The following is a 16,470-nucleotide window of genomic DNA, read 5'->3' on the forward strand; positions in this document are numbered from 1 at the left end:
ACCGTTTTCAAGTCTTGACAGATTTTCTAGACGATTTTTAAGTCAAAATGTCATTTTGGCAACTCCCGTATAGATTTGGCCTTGTGTTTTAGGTTATTGTCCTGCTGAAAGGGGAATTTGTCTCAGTGTCTGTTCAACAGCAGGCTGAACCAGGTATTCCTCTAGGATTTTGCCTCTGCTTATAGCTGTATTACTTTCATTTTTATCTTTAAAAACCTCCCTAACCCTAACCCTAACCCTTGCTGATAACAAGCATACGCATAACGGGATGCAGCCACCACCATGCTTGAAAATATGGAGAGTGGTACTCAGTGATGTGTTGGATTTGCCCCAAACGTATTCAGGACAAATCGTTTTTTTTCCACTATTTTTGCTGCAGTATTACTTAAGTGCCTTGTTGCAAACAGGATGCATGTTTTTGGAATATTTTTATTCTGTACAGGCTTCCTTGTTTTCAGTTTGTCATTTAGGTTGGTAATGTTGGGGATCCATCTTCAGTTTTCTCCTATCACAGCCATTAAACTCTGTTTTAAAATCAACATTTTCCTCATGGTGAATCCCTGAGCAGTTTTCTTCCTCTCTGGCAACTGAGTTAGGAAGAACGCCTGTATATTTGTAGTGACTGGGTGTATTGATGCACCAGCCAAAGTCTAGTTAATAACTTCATCGTGCTCAAAAATATATTCTCTCTTTTTTCATTTATTTTCTTCACATCTACCAATTAGTGCCCTTCTTGAAAAACCTTGCTGGTCAGTGGATTAATCTGTGTTTTGAAATTCACTACTCGATTGAGGCACCTTGCAGATAACTGTATATGTGAATACAGAGATGGGGTAGTCATTCAAAAATGGTAACCACTATTATTGAACACTGAATGAGTCCAAGCAACTTCATTATGCAATTTAAGCACATTTTTACTCCTGAACTTATTTAGGCTTGCAATAACAAAGGGGTTGAATACTTATTCACTCAAGACATTTCAGCTTTTAATTTTACATTCATTTCTAAATTCCATTTTGACATTATGGGGGGTGTGAATACTTTCTGAAGGCACTGTACATACACACAAACACACACGCGCATAAAAACACGTACACACATACTCATACGTGCGCGCACACCGACTGTCGCCTTTGTCGGGTAAGGCCTGAACTTTCCATCAGGGCCTTTTTTCCATGGACAAGGGTATTTTCAGAGCCGATTTATCATCTAGGTCATGTCTTTACACTATTAAGGAATTACATTTGGTGTTACAACCTGGCTCAAGATTGTACCTAACAATGGGAAACCACACACTGAGTATATAACAAAAATGAATTTATTCCATAAATAAAGTAAACATTCCCAACTTTTGGAAGAGGAGATGCAAAGTGCCTACCTCGCCCAATAGTCCCCTCCCTTAAGGTCCCGACCAGACTCGGATTCAGTGTGATGATGGTCAGCAGTTCTACTCCGACTGGAGCTGTCTCTACAGCAACCCTGTGTCTCATCAGCTTACACCCGTCTCCCCAAACCTGGCAGAATCCCTACTGTGGGACGAAGACTGCCAATCTCACCTGGAATCTCTTGCTACTACCACTGCACCCGTTGAGAGGCAAGCACACTCCTCACGGCCATACCGGGATGGGTTCAACCAGCCCTGCGTGGGCACCGCTGGGTATAGGAACTTTAAGCCACAGACTGTAGCTGGCTCACAGGTAAGATAGTCATCAAACCTCAGTGGACCAGGTTGTCCCCTCCCGTCCGCAGCAGATGTACTGGGATGTGACTCAAGGACAGGGTCATCATCCTCAGGTGGGCCCCCAGACCTCCATTGGATACATTTCAGACCTGATCTATACTGCTGCTATTGTCACCAACTTCCTGGAGTTCAAATTTCCTGCCCCTGCTTACCTATTGTATAGCCTGGTGGTCCCAGCTCTGGTTGTGCGGTCAGTAAATTAGGTGTCACCTGCCAAAACCACAACGAAACAACCATAAGTATGCGTGGAGAGAGGATAGTCTTGCTGAATGGGGAAACAGTGGCTTTATGTCACAGCTGATCTTTCACAGGTGTGCCCCATCAGCACTGATGACCCTCCCAGCTCCGCTCACCTCTCCTACTCCGCCCACCAATCTCCAGCATGAAGTAAGCACAGCAAAACCCAGTCGACAGAGCAGGGAGGGGCCGTCACAGTGTATGTTTGGTACGGGTACAGACAGTACAGTTAAGTAGCTGTACTGTCGGCCTGTACCACTTATCAGTCCCTTATCAGGGTGTTATTCCAGTATGACAGCATGGACATTGAGTATCTCCTATTTGTTTGTATGTTCCTCAAAGAGAATATCTGTCATACAAAGGTGATATTTTGCTCCATCTGCCAGGGATATTCTGTGGAAGATACCTACCCTGTTGTTGTAAGTTGGAAATGGCCTCATCATTTAAAGTAAGGTTAGCTTTGTTTCCAGTCGACAGCGTGGCAGGGAGGATGCATAAAGACGTGTCGGGTCTGAGATACACTAATTGATTTTGATCAGCTCAATACTCCATAAAGTGAACCAGTTTGTTTCTGCCCGTCCCTCTGTTTGGCACTCTGTCATAACTAGTTATGTATCCGTGGCTCTAACTTGTGACAGAGCCCTTGTGCTCAGTCAAGCATTTCGCTACACCACAAGCATTTCGCTACACTCGCATTAACATCTGCTAACCATGTGTATGTGACAAATAAAATTTGATTTGATTTAAAGTATATTTTTGTCTGGTCTTTTGTGTGATGGTCTATGTTTAGCTTATAATATTATACAATATTTTATAGATTAATACATTCAGTTATCCATGTATAATATTTTCAGTGCTTCAAGTTCAAGTCATATCATCCACATGTTTGGTGGAATTCCTAAATTTTTATTTTGTTACAACAATAAATTGGATATATTTGTTTCTTGTTAGGTCCCCCTGGGAAATGAGCTGCAAAACTCAAGGGGGTTTCCTCATACAATATATATATATATATATATATATATATATATATATATATATATATATATATATATATATATATATATATATATATATATATATATATTTTAACGGAAGGAAAATGAAAACATTTCACATTCCACGACTACTTGCTTTTGATACTCAAATGCAGGAGCTACTCTATAGAGATACTGCTAGGGCTTCCCGAGTGGCGCAGTGGTCTAAGGCACTGCATCACAGTGCTAGCTGTGCCACTAGAGATGCTGGGCTCGAGTCCAGGCTCTGTTGCAGCCGGCCGCGACCGGTAGACTCATGAGGCGGCTCACAATTGGCCCAGCATCGTCCCGGTTAGGAGAGGGCTTGGTCGGCAGGGGTGTCCTTGTCCCATCGCACACTACCGACTCCTGTGGCGGGCCGGGCGCAGTGCAGTGTACGGTGTTTCCTCCAACACGACACATTGGTGCGGCCGGCTTTCGGGTTAAGTGGGTATTGTGTCAAGAAGCAGTGCGGCTTGGCTGGGTCGTGTTTCGGAGGACACACTGCTCTCGACCTTCGCCTCTTCCGAGTCTGTACGGGAGTTGCAGCGATGAGACGACTGTATTGAATACCACGAAATTAGGGAGAAAACAGAGTAAAATAATATATATAATAAAAAAATGCAGAAAGATACTGCTTCCCTAGCCACGGTATGACTGCGTGGACTGGTGTCCAGCCAAGCAGTAATCAACCTGATTCTGAAGTCAAGACAAACACAAAGAACCAAGATTTAATGTTCATTTTAAACTACAAGCACTATTGAGCCTGAACTAAAACTGCTGCCATAACGCCAATGGAAGGAATGAATGTTGGAACTATTTGAGGAAATTGTCTATTTTTAGAACTGCACTGCTTTTTGTAATAACAATCTCCCCCTTAAAGATTTTAGATTTTGTCTCAAGTTATTCCTGATGGAATTGATTTGTTATTCACAATGTCCATTTCACAAATACACATTGGCAGTTTGTATGGCATGTCAAACTGACTTGCACCAGGTAATGTGAAAGAGAAGTAGGATTTCTGTTTCTCTGAGGGCATTACAGTGGGTAATAATCTAACCTCTATCTCTGATTCCTTTATTCCAGGAAAGTGTACCCAGCTACGGTGGAACTGTTAGGAGACCTCTTCAACATGAATACAGGTATGTGATATGCCTCTTTTAAACACTACGCAACACATGTGCACACACACACACTAGGATGTTGAACTCGAGGCATTCCGCTGTGTCTGATCTGAATCATTTTAACCATTCATATCAATGTTTTTTTTTAAAACATTTGCCAGCTGTTGAATATTGCTTGCTGTCGGAGTTGCATAGCTAAGCAAAATGTAACATTTAATTCATAGTTTTTTTTATTTCAACCAACTCATTTGATTTGACGATTCAGATTGAAGTAAGTTCGCAAAACAGGACCTCCTCTTGTTTCAGAAAATAACAAATGATCTGTTTGAAGGCTTTTAGAGCTGTAAGTGTGGACATCCTGTGAAGGACGGGCGATTCCGATCTTGATCAATTCAACATTATTTAGCAAGGGAGTACACTTTCTTCCTGGAGAGCTAGTCTCCTGCAGGGTTTCACGCCAACCCTGCTGTAACAAACCAGCAGCTGCCCCCCCCCCCAAAAAAAAAGCTATATAGGAGGAGGGATGGCCTCCCCTGCTCTATAATGTGGAGGCATAGAGGCATTACACATATTGCATTGCTTTATGGTCTTCTTATACACCCACGTAATTCCTCTCATTCATAAATCGGCCTCCAAAGCTCCATCTTAAACTTGGCCCGCATCCCAAAATGTATAGAGTATTTCACTACAGTAGCTATGATGACGAATCATTCACTTAGTGTTATTACACTCCTACGCCCTCTGTTACTCTGCCAATGAAAGTCTTGATTTGTTCCTGCTATGGTAATTGTTTACAGCACAAGATCTATCGAAGTGCCAATATCCTCCGCACAATCTAGAATGCTCTTATCAAGTCCACCAGGCATATGCTCTCATTAAGTTTCCATGACATTGCAATCAGAGTTTTGCTTCAGCTTTGGTAAATGTTTACATCACGGGTTATTGAGTCACGGAACATTCCACGGTGTTTGCGTACGGAACATTGCCCCGTTGTGGGGATTTATTTTTGATTCCCTTACCTTCGTAATGGCAGGGTGTGCTGAAACGTTTTGCATGCGGAGGGATTCTGTGCCCTCTTGGAGAAATGAACAGCGTTTCATTACTCGATGACCAAGCAAGCATGAACATTAATCTGCGCTGAGGTCACAGTTCATATGAAGTAGGAAGGGGGACGTTTTAATTGCTGTGTGTTTACTGCATGCCTGAATCAACCAGAATGTAAACAAACATAAAATCGTTTCAGATAGGTTTTTGCCGATGATTGTTCTAGAGTCTTGTTTATAGTTTTGGTTATATTCGGTATATTCGGGTGTGAAAAATGGCGCCGGAGGAGATGGCCGCCGTTTTACGGTCTCCTAACCAATTGTGCTATTATGTGTTTTTTTATCTGCAATATTTGTAAATTATTTTGTACATAATGTTTCTGCAACTTTATCTTTCGGAAGAAAAGAGCTTCTGGATATCAGGACAGCGATCACTCACCTCAGATTAGAAGAAGATTTCTTCAACAACAACAACAACAACAAGCAGGACTCACACGATATTATATTCTCCAAACACCCCACAGGGCAGACATCCCAATTATTCGTAAAAGGAAGCGACGCAGAGGACGAAGAGCCAGATGCCTCGTCCGGACCCGCAGAAGACAACTAGGAAAGCTGCCGTTACCGTCAATATTACTCGCCAACGTGCAATCATAGGCAAAAAAACATTCTAGATCACCTGTACTCCACACACAGAGACGCGTACAAAGCTCTCCCTCGCCCCCCATTTGGTAAATCCGACCACAACTCCTCCTGATTCCTGCTTACAAGCAAAAATTAAAGCAGGAAGCACCAGTGACTCAGTCTATAAAAAATGGTCAGATGAAGCAGATGCTAAACTACAGGACTGCTTTGCTATCACAGACTGGAACATGTTCCAGGATTCTTCCGATGACATTGAGGAATACACCACATCAGTCACTGGCTTTATCAATAAGTGCATTGAGGACGTCGTCCCCACAGTGACTGTACGTACATACCCCAACCAGAACATTCGCACTGAGCTAAAGGGTAGAGCTGCCGCTTTCAAGGTGAGGGACTCTAACACGGAAGCTTACAAGAAATCCCTATATGCCCTGCGATGAACCATCAAACAGGCAAAGCGTCAATACAGGGCTAAGATTGAATCATACTACATAGACTCCAACGCTTGTCGGATGTGGCAGGGCTTGCAAACTATTATAGACTACAAAGGGAAGCACAGCCGCGAGCTTCCCAGTGATACGAGCCTACCAGACGAGCTAAATCACTTCTATGCTCGCTTCGAGGCAAGCAACACTGAGGCATGCATGAGACCCTCAGCTGTTCCGGTCGACTGTGTGATCACGCTCTCCGTAGCCGACGTGAGTAAGACCTTTAAACAGGTCAACATACACAAGGCTGCGGGGCCAGACAGATTACCAGGACGTGTGCTCCGGGCATTTGCTGACCAACTGGCAGGTGTCTTCACTGACATCTTCAACATGTCCCTGATTGAGTCTGTAATACCGACATGATTCAAGCAGACCACCATAGTCCCTGTGCCCAAGAACACAAAGGCTACCTGCCTAAATTACTACAGACTGTAGCACTCACGATCGTAGCCATGAAGTACTTTGAAAGGCTGGTAATGGCTCACATCAACACCATTATCCCAGAAACCCTAGACACACTCCAATTTGCATACCGCCCAAACAGATCCACAGATGATGCAATCTCTATTGCACTCCACACTGCCCTTTCCCACCTGGACAAAAGGAACGCACGCTATGTGAGAATGCTGTTCATTGACTACAGCTCAGCGCTCAACACCATAGTACCCTCAAAGCTCATCACCAAGCTAAGGATCCTGGGACTAAACACCTCCCTCTGCAACTGGATCCTGGACTTCCTGACAGGCCGCCCCCAGGCGGTGAGGGTAGGTAGCAACACATCTGCCACGCTGATCCTCAACACTGGAGCTCCCCAGGGGTGCGTGCTCAGTCCCCTCCTGTAGTCCCTGTTCACCCATGACTGCATGGCCAGGCACGACTCCAACACCATCATTAAGTTTGCTGACGACACAACAGTGTGCTGATCACCGACAACGACGAGACAGCCTATAGGGAGGAGGTCAGAGACCTGGCCAGGTGGTACCAGAATAACAACCTATCCCTCAACGTAAGCAAGACTAAGGATTGTGGACTACAGGAAAAGGAGCACCAAGCACGTCCCCATTCTCATCGACGGGGCTGTAGTGGAGCAGGTTGAGAGCTTCAAGTTCCTTGGTGTCCACATCAACAACAAACTAGATTGGTCCAAACACACCAAGACAGTCGTGAAGAGGGCACGACAAAGCCTATTCCCCCTCAGGAAACTAAAATGATTTGGCATGGGTCCTGAGATCCTCAAAAGGTTCAACAGCTGCAAATCGAGAGCATCCTGACCGGTTGCATCACTGCCTGGTACGGCAATTGCTCGGCCTCCGACCGCAAGGCACTTCAGAGGGTAGTGCGTACGGCCCAGTACATCACTGGGATGCCTGCCATCCAGGACCTCTACACCAGGCGGTGTCTGGAGGAAGGCCCTAAAAATTGTCAAAGACAAAGACAAAAAAATAAAATCATCCACAGTCTTTTAGCTGCCTTCACAGTTCTACTTGTTTGTACCGCATGGCAAGCGGTACCGGAGTGCCAAGTCTAGGACAAAAAGGCTTCTCAACAGTTTTTTCCCCCCAATCCATAAGACCCCTACCCGGACTATTTGCATTGTGTGCCCCCCCAACCCCTCTTTTACGCTGCTGCTATTCTCTGTTTATCTTATATGCATAGTCACTTTAACTATACATTCATGTACATACTACCTAAATTGGCCCGACCAACCAGTGCTCCCGCACATTGGCTAACCGGGCTATCTGCATTGTGTCTCACCACCCGTCAACCCCTCTTTTACGCTGCTGCTACTCTCTGTTTATCATATCTGCATAGTCACTTTAACCATACCTACATGTTCATAATACCTCAATAAGCCTGACTAACAGGTGTCTGTATATAGCATTGCTACTCTTTTTTCAAATGTCTTTTTACTGTTTTATTTCTTTACTTACCCACACACACACACACACACACACACACACACACACACACACACCTTTTTTTGCGCACCATTGGTTAGAGCCTCTAAGTAAGCATTTCACTGTAAGGTCACCTGTTTCACCTGTTGTATTCGGCGCACGTGACAAACTTTGATTTGATATTGACAACCTAAGAGAGTGGACACAAACAGACAAACGTGCCGGTTTTAAAGGTAGTCAACGATATGACATCGCAGTGGCAACTTCCTGCTGACAGACCAACCACAACATAGCAGAAAGTTGCCCCACTGGGTATGACGGTATCATATTGCTGAGTCTACATTTCTGGGGCAACTATAGGTTAAATGATGTTTGTCAGTACAGTCGACTCCCTCCATCCATCTTGATATGAGCTGTCATCCTTCTCCTGTCCCCATTGCTTATGAGAATGGAGCCATTGTAATGCATGTGCTTTGCCTCTTTCCTGGGGGCTTTGGCGTGTGTGTGCGTGCATGTGTGTGTGTGCTGCTTCTGCTGCCATGGCTGCTGGCTGTGCTTTCCCAGACAGTGGAGGATGTGCTCGCAGCAGCGCTGCCTTGCTACTCACCCTCTCCCACACGAAGCGGGTCCAGAGCGTCCCCAATCTGGCTACAGGTACACACACACACACACACACACACACACACACACACACACACCAACAAAACACAACCCTTATGCCTAACACACTACTGTGTCATTGAGTCACACTGATGTTGAAGGGGGTAAGTGAAGGCCATGCTAACAAAGTCGAGCAATGCAACTTTTGACTGTACGCAAATAAGACGTGCGGTGCGTTGGGAAAGCATTCAGACCCCTTGACTTTTTCCACATTTTCTTACGTTACAGCCGTATTCTAAAATGGATTCATTATAATTTTTCTCATCAATCTACACACAATACACCATAATGAAAACAGATTTTTGGAATTTTTTGCAAATGTATAAAAACAATACCTTATTTACGTAAGTATTCAGACCCTTTGCCATGAGACTCGAAATTGAGCTTATGTGAATCCTGTTTCCATTGATTTCATTGTACAACTTGATTGGAGTCCACCTGCGATAAATTCAATTGATTGGACATGATTTGTAAAGGCACACACCTGTCTACAGTATATAAGGTCCCACAGTTGACAGTCCATGTCAGATCAAAAACCAAGCCATGAGGTCGATGGAATTGTCCTTAGAGCTCCGAGACAGGATTGTGTCGAAGCACAGATCTGGGGAAGGGTACCAAAACATTTCTGCAGCATTGAAGGTCCCCAAGAACACAGTGGCCTCTACCATTCTTAAATGAAAAAAGAGAGCTGTCCACCCGGCCAAACTGAGCAATCAGGGGAGAAGGGCCTTGGTCAGGGAGGTGACCAAGAACCCGATGGTCACTCGGACAGAACTCCAGAGTTCCTCTGTGGAGATGGGAGTACCTTCCAGAAGGACAACCATCTCTGCAGCACTCCACCAAGCAGGCCGTTATGGTAGAGTGGCCAGACGGAAGCCACTTCTCAGTAAAAGGCACATCACAGCCTGCTTGGAGTTTGCCAAAAGGCACCTAAAGGACTCAGACCATGGAAAACAAGATTCTCTAGTCGGATGAAACCAAGATTGAGCTCTTTGGCCTGAATGCCAAGCGCCATGTCTAGAGGAAACCTGGCACCATCCCTATGGTGAGGCATGGTGGTGGCAACATCATGCTGTGGAGATGTTTTTCAGCGGCAGGGACTGGGAGACTAGTCAGGATTGAGAGAAAGAAGAATGGAGCAAAGTACAGAGAGATCCTTGATGAAAATCTGTCCCAGAGAACTCCGGACCTCAGACTGGGGGAAAGGTTCACCCTCCAACAGGACAACGACCCTAACCACAGAGCCAAGACAACACGGGAGTGGCTTCGGGACAAGTCTCTGAATGCCGAGTTGCCGAGCCAGAGTCCGGACTTGAACCTGATCAAACATCTCTGGAGAGACCTGGAAATAGCTGTGCAGCGACACTCCCCATCCAACCTGACAGAGCCTGAGAGGATCTGCTTATAGCGTCATTCCCAAGACGACTCGAGGCTGTAATCGTTTCCAAACACTGTAAATTAGAGGTCGACCGATTATGATTTTGCAACGCCCAAACTGATACCAAAAAAGCCGGTACAGATGAATCGGCCAATTTTATTTATTATATATATATATATATATATTTGTAATAATGACAATTACAGCAATACTGAATGAACACTTTTATTTTAACTTAATATAATATGCTCAATTTGGTTTAAATAATGCAAAAACAAAGTGTTGTAGAAGAAAGCAAAAGTGCAATATTTGCCAAGCAAAAAAGCTAACGTTTCAGTTCCTTAATCAGAACATGAGAACATATGAAAGCTGGTGGTTCCGTTGAACATGAGTCTTCAATATTCCCAGGTAAGACGTTTTAGGTTGTAGTTATTATAGGACTATTTCTCTCTTTACCATTTGTATTTCATATACAGTGCCTTGCGAAAGTATTCGGCCCCCTTGAAATTTGCGACCTTTTGCCACATTTCAGGCTTCAAACATAAAGATATAAAACTGTATTTTTTGTGAAGAATCAACAACAAGTGGGACACAATCATGAAGTGGAACGACATTTATTGGATATTTCAAACTTTTTTAACAAATCAAAAACTGAAATATTGGGCGTGCAAAATTATTCAGCCCCCTTAAGTTAATACTTTGTAGCGCCACCTTTTGCTGCGATTACAGCTGTAAGTCGCTTGGGGTATGTCTCTATCAGTTTTGCACATCGAGAGACTGACATTTTTTCCCATTCCTCCTTGCAAAACAGCTCGAGCTCAGTGAGGTTGGATGGAGAGCATTTGTGAACAGCAGTTTTCAGTTCTTTCCACAGATTCTCGATTGGATTCAGGTCTGGACTTTGACTTGGCCATTCTAACACCTGGATATGTTTATTTTTGAACCATTCCATTGTAGATTTTGCTTTATGTTTTGGATCATTGTCTTGTTGGAAGACAAATCTCCGTCCCAGTCTCAGGTCTTTTGCAGACTCCATCAGGTTTTCTTCCAGAATGGTCCTGTATTTGGCTCCATCCATCTTCCCATCAATTTTAACCATCTTCCCTGTCCCTGCTGAAGAAAAGCAGGACCAAACCATGATGCTGCCACCACCATGTTTGACAGTGGCTATGGTGTGTTCAGGGTGATGAGCTGTGTTGCTTTTACGCCAAACATAACGTTTTGCATTGTTGCCAAAAAGTTCAATTTTGGTTTCATCTGACCAGAGCACCTTCTTCCACATGTTTGGTGTGTCTCCCAGGTGGCTTGTGGCAAACTTTAAATGACACTTTTTATGGATATCTTTAAGAAATGGCTTTCTTCTTGCCACTCTTCCATAAAGGCCAGATTTGTGCAATATACGACTGATTGTTGTCCTATGGACAGAGTCTCCCACCTCAGCTGTAGATCTCTGCAGTTCATCCAGAGTGATCATGGGCCTCTTGGCTGCATCTCTGATCAGTCTTCTCCTTGTATGAGCTGAAAGTTTAGAGGGACGGCCAGGTCTTGGTAGATTTGCAGTGGTCTGATACTCCTTCCATTTCAATATTATCGCTTGCACAGTGCTCCTTGGGATGTTTAAAGCTTGGGAAATCTTTTTGTATCCAAATCCGGCTTTAAACTTTTTCACAACAGTATCTCGGACCTGCCTGGTGTGTTCCTTGTTCTTCATGATGCTCTCTGCGCTTTTAACGGACCTCTGAGACTATCACAGTGCAGGTGCATTTATACGGAGACTTGATTACACACAGGTGGATTGTATTTATCATCATTAGTCATTTAGGTCAACATTGGATCATTCAGAGATCCTCACTGAACGTCTGGAGAGAGTTTGCTGCACTGAAAGTAAAGAGGCTGAATATTTGTGCACGCCCAATTTTTCAGTTTTTGATTTGTTAAAAAAGTTTGAAATATCCAATAAATGTCGTTCCACTTCATGATTGTGTCCCACTTGTTGTTGATTCTTCACAAAAAAATACAGTTTTATATCTTTGTTTGAAGCCTGAAATGTGGCAAAAGGTCGCAAAGTTCAAGGGGGCCGAATACTTTCGCAAGGCACTGTACCTTTGATTATTGGATGTTCTTATAGGCACTATAGTATTTCCAGCCTCATCTCGGGAGTTGATAGGCTTGAAGTCATAAACAGCTCGATGCTTGAAGCACAGCGAAGAGCTGCTGACAAATGCAAATCATAGACTTAATTATAAGATAAGAAAAGGTGATATTTCAGTTTTTAATACATTTGCAAACATTTCTAAAAACGTGTTTTTGCTTTGTCATTATGGGATATTGTGTGTAGATTGATGAAGGAAAAAAACGACTTAATACATTTTTAGAATAAGGCTGTAACATAACAAAATGTGGAAAAGGTTGAGGTTTCTGAATACTTTCCGAATGCACTTTAATTGAGTAAATTACTGTCACAGTTGTTAATTTTATTAAGATGCCATTCTATTTAATAGATTCATTGGTGGGGTTTCATGTTCTATCAAGACATAAATGGCCCCTTTGTTCAAATGTTGTCTTTTCTTCCACCCTTCCCTTCTACTGCCTTGACATCATTCACTTCCTGTTGCTTTCACTTGTCTGACTCCCTGTGACAAACCGTCGTTTGTCATCCTCCGGGACCAGCGTCCTTCTCTCTATCTGTCACTCCTTTCCGTCTCCTTTCTCCTCTGCTATCACTCAATATCACTCTCTTTTCCTCATGTCAGTTTCTCAGAGCTTTGCTGTGATTGGGTAAGACTGGGCTCTGTTTGAGTTAAGAGGGAATTCCCAACCTGCTTTGCAGCGGATGTGTGCACTGTACACGGTTGGGCGTGACCACTAAAAATGGTACTGTGGTGGCTCGAAACCATAGCAACCCTGACTCACTCTTACCATTTTTGCACTGAACTTGGATCTAGTGGGATACCGACAGGGATTTTGTGTGTTTATTAATTCATAGACTGATATCAAACGCAAATATTGCTTCTATTGAACAGTGTAAAGCACGGTTCCCCAACTGGTGGCACGCGGGCCAAATCTTGCCTGCCAGCAATATTATTTGGCCCCACAAATTAATTCTGAATATCTCTTATGCTACCTACATAATGCAATAGTTACATTTAACTTCATTCATGAGGAGAGAGAATGAAGAAGACAGTCAACTAATAAAGCAGGCAACGGACCATTTTGTGATGCTGAAACGTAAAGCTGCAACCCCAGCGCAATCAATAGGAGGTGAACAGCACCTGGTACTGAAAATATAGCTAAGTTGTTATGCAAGTTTTGCACAGCAACAGATGGAGAAAAACTACACCAGTTGAGTAATTGATTTCAACAAAAATCTTCATTTTAATTCACAAACAACAAGAGGGCATAATTGAAGTCTATTTCTTCAGAGCCTAGGCCTAAATCAAATAACTTGGCCTACCTCAGCCAGAGGCCTACTTACAATGGAAACTGACCAAAAATGTAGCATCCTACATAAAACAATAATTTAAAGGGAAAAAAAAGGTGCTGTCTGTGTCTGAATGTCTATCAGGATAGCCTGCTCCTGTAACGACAGAACAAACATAAAATACTGTCCGCTTGAGACTTAAATATCCCCGGATAAACACTCACAATAATGTTAGTATTTGCTAAATGCAGTTTTATATAGGCTACTAAGTTACTTACTCAATGGGAAAAGTTGAATTTCCCCAAACGATCTTGTGGATGTTGGGTGAGATGGATGTGATTTTGATGTGCAGGCAGTCCACGATTTGATTTATGTGAAAGCCGGTTCCTATCGTGACTCTATATTGCGTTCATGGAGGAAAATGAGGACTTGCAGGTGTAAGGCGCCGCAAACATTGTTAGCACATAAAATGTACGTTTCTGTGTTTTTGTGCTGTATTCCTCTGAGCATGCCCCCCAAATCTCAGCACTCCTGAGCACATCCTTGATTTGGCTCGATGTCTGTAATTCAATCAGCTCAGTTTGAATTGCGGCCTCATCTAGCTAGGGTATGGTTTTCTTAGCGAGAGACGATAATTCTCCACTTTCAGAGGATCACGTACAAATGCAACGATATCCTCGGGCATGCTCTAGTCTTCAAATCTGGTGGAGAAGGGATCCCTCAGCTGCTTGGTGAAATCTTCCATCACTTCTGTGACAATGCTGCCACCGGGTCCCTCTGCCTGTCGTTTCTTCAGTGTGCTGAAGTGCAGTAGCCTTCCAGATGACAAGTCCAAATCCAACAACTCAAGCTTCTTTGTAAAGGCCTCAAGTTTGTCCATGTCCACGACTGTTTATCCTCTTCCTTGTCACTGCAGATTTAACCCGGTTTAAATGACAGAAAATGTCAGCCCAAAAAAAGCCGTGGGTGCAGCTCGCGTCAATGTTTCTGCGTTGGACCTCTGTGTGGGGCAGGAAGGCCACTTTGAAAGTTCCATGCTTAGATTCATAATGACGTCTGCGATTTGAATTCTTTTCCAACAGCAACATTTTCATTGCAAATAAGACAGACTGGCTTGGCGTTGGGAAAATATGGTAATATTAAAGCGTATCTCAGTGTGCGTTCCTTAAACTTCCATTTTCAATACTTTTTGAGAGCGACATTGTATCTTGCTGTCAAGGAAATTGTTCTGAACAAATGTTGACGTTAAGAGAGTAGTGTATCGTACAGTAGGCGGTTTTCCCCACCAATCAACGCAGAGAGAAATAGGCAACAATTATCATTGAATAGAGCCAAGGTGATTTTTAGGATGCGAAATTATTATGCTATTGTCACTGAATTTATTATGTAGTAATCAGATGTGTTAAACATTTTATTCAATTTGTAGTGTAGGCCAATTAACTGTGCTAATATTATATGCTAATTATGTTCTGGCCCACTGACTATTATCTCAGAAAATAATTTGTCCCGAGGCCAAACCTATTTGACAAACCCTAGTCTGGTGCACTAGTCACTGATACAGGATCAGATATTATGCCATCCCCTATGACTAAAATCAGGATTGAGATGTACAATAATCTGATCCTAGGACTGTGTTTAAGCACAACTTCTACCTCAAATCTGCTGTTTAGAACAAGATGACAGATTGAAGTGCGGCCTGCCTCAGGCTGTTCGTTTTAGGAACCCTGCTAGCGCTCCGTAGGGGGTGAAACCACATGACAGGACACTTTAGCGTTTTAATTTCCCTGCCCTGAAAAGTAATGGACCGCTCCCCCACGTTGCTCATGGGTAACGTAGTGAAAGACATTTCCCCCGAAATTACAATGCAAGGCAACAACGGCTTCACACACGGCGGCATCAGCTATTAACGACATATCCTGTCAACGCCAAATATCTCCGGATACCCAGAATTCCCTGGGTGATGGCGTGCAGCGGGCGAGAGCTATTAAGCCTTGCCAGGGATATCAAAACACCCTCCGCACCTCATGAAATTTTCAACACTCGTTCCGGCTACACACACACACACACACACACACACACACACAAACATGCGCACAGAGAAACACTCTCGCAACACACACACATATACACACACATACACACACACACAAACATGCGCACAGAGAAACACCCTGTGGACGGTAACATGTCATGTCATGTTCAATAGGGCACAGCGTGGCAAAACGTTTTGCAACGGAAAGTTCAGGTGGTACCTCCCCCTTTCACTCTGATGTGTTGCGTTTGGTGCTGAATGAGCACGACCCTGGTTTCTATCTCTCTCGCGTGCCCTGGGTCATAATGTCCTGGCTTTGTCTCTTGGCTCCATTGGCTTTTGTAAGGGCTGCGTTCAGAAGGGCACAATGTTGAGATGAGAATAGATTGTGTAGAACACAACCTTGGGGAACATTCTGATAGAAATCGATTGTGTAGAACAGACATGCCTCTGACAGCACTCTATATTAACTGTGTCCCTTCTATGTATCATTGAGTTGTCCCCTTTTCCTTCCCTAAATGTTCCTCTCACCCTCTTTCAGCAGTCTGTCGCATTCATTTGGATATGTGTTCAAACTACTGAACCCACCATTCAAATGTCTCTTTTGCTGCATATTGTTGAGGATCATGCATACTAAAAGTCCCATGTTAATGTGTGTTCATTTTATCCTCACAGGGAGTGATTCTCACTCGTCAGATTCAGGTAACTACCATTCAATGTAGTACGTCTTGACACAATTCTCATATCCAATTTATCGTTGACTGTTAGTTGTGAAAAGGGATACACC

General features: G+C 43.5%; 1 protein-coding gene across 1 annotated transcript in view; it reads left to right on the plus strand.

Moving 5' to 3' along the window:
- LOC139418856 (sorbin and SH3 domain-containing protein 2-like) overlaps window positions 1-16,470 on the plus strand; it is a 109,220-nt gene that overhangs the window by 47,531 nt on the left and 45,219 nt on the right. Inside the window, exons 3-4 of the mRNA XM_071168612.1 lie at window positions 4,081-4,136; window positions 16,359-16,385. Coding sequence (XP_071024713.1) covers window positions 4,127-4,136; window positions 16,359-16,385 — 37 coding nt within the window. The 5' untranslated portion in view covers window positions 4,081-4,126. The remainder of the gene's footprint in view (window positions 1-4,080; window positions 4,137-16,358; window positions 16,386-16,470) is intronic.

The sequence above is a fragment of the Oncorhynchus clarkii genome, chromosome 10, assembly GCF_045791955.1.
Source record: "Oncorhynchus clarkii lewisi isolate Uvic-CL-2024 chromosome 10, UVic_Ocla_1.0, whole genome shotgun sequence".
NCBI classification, from domain to species: Eukaryota; Metazoa; Chordata; class Actinopteri; order Salmoniformes; family Salmonidae; genus Oncorhynchus; species Oncorhynchus clarkii.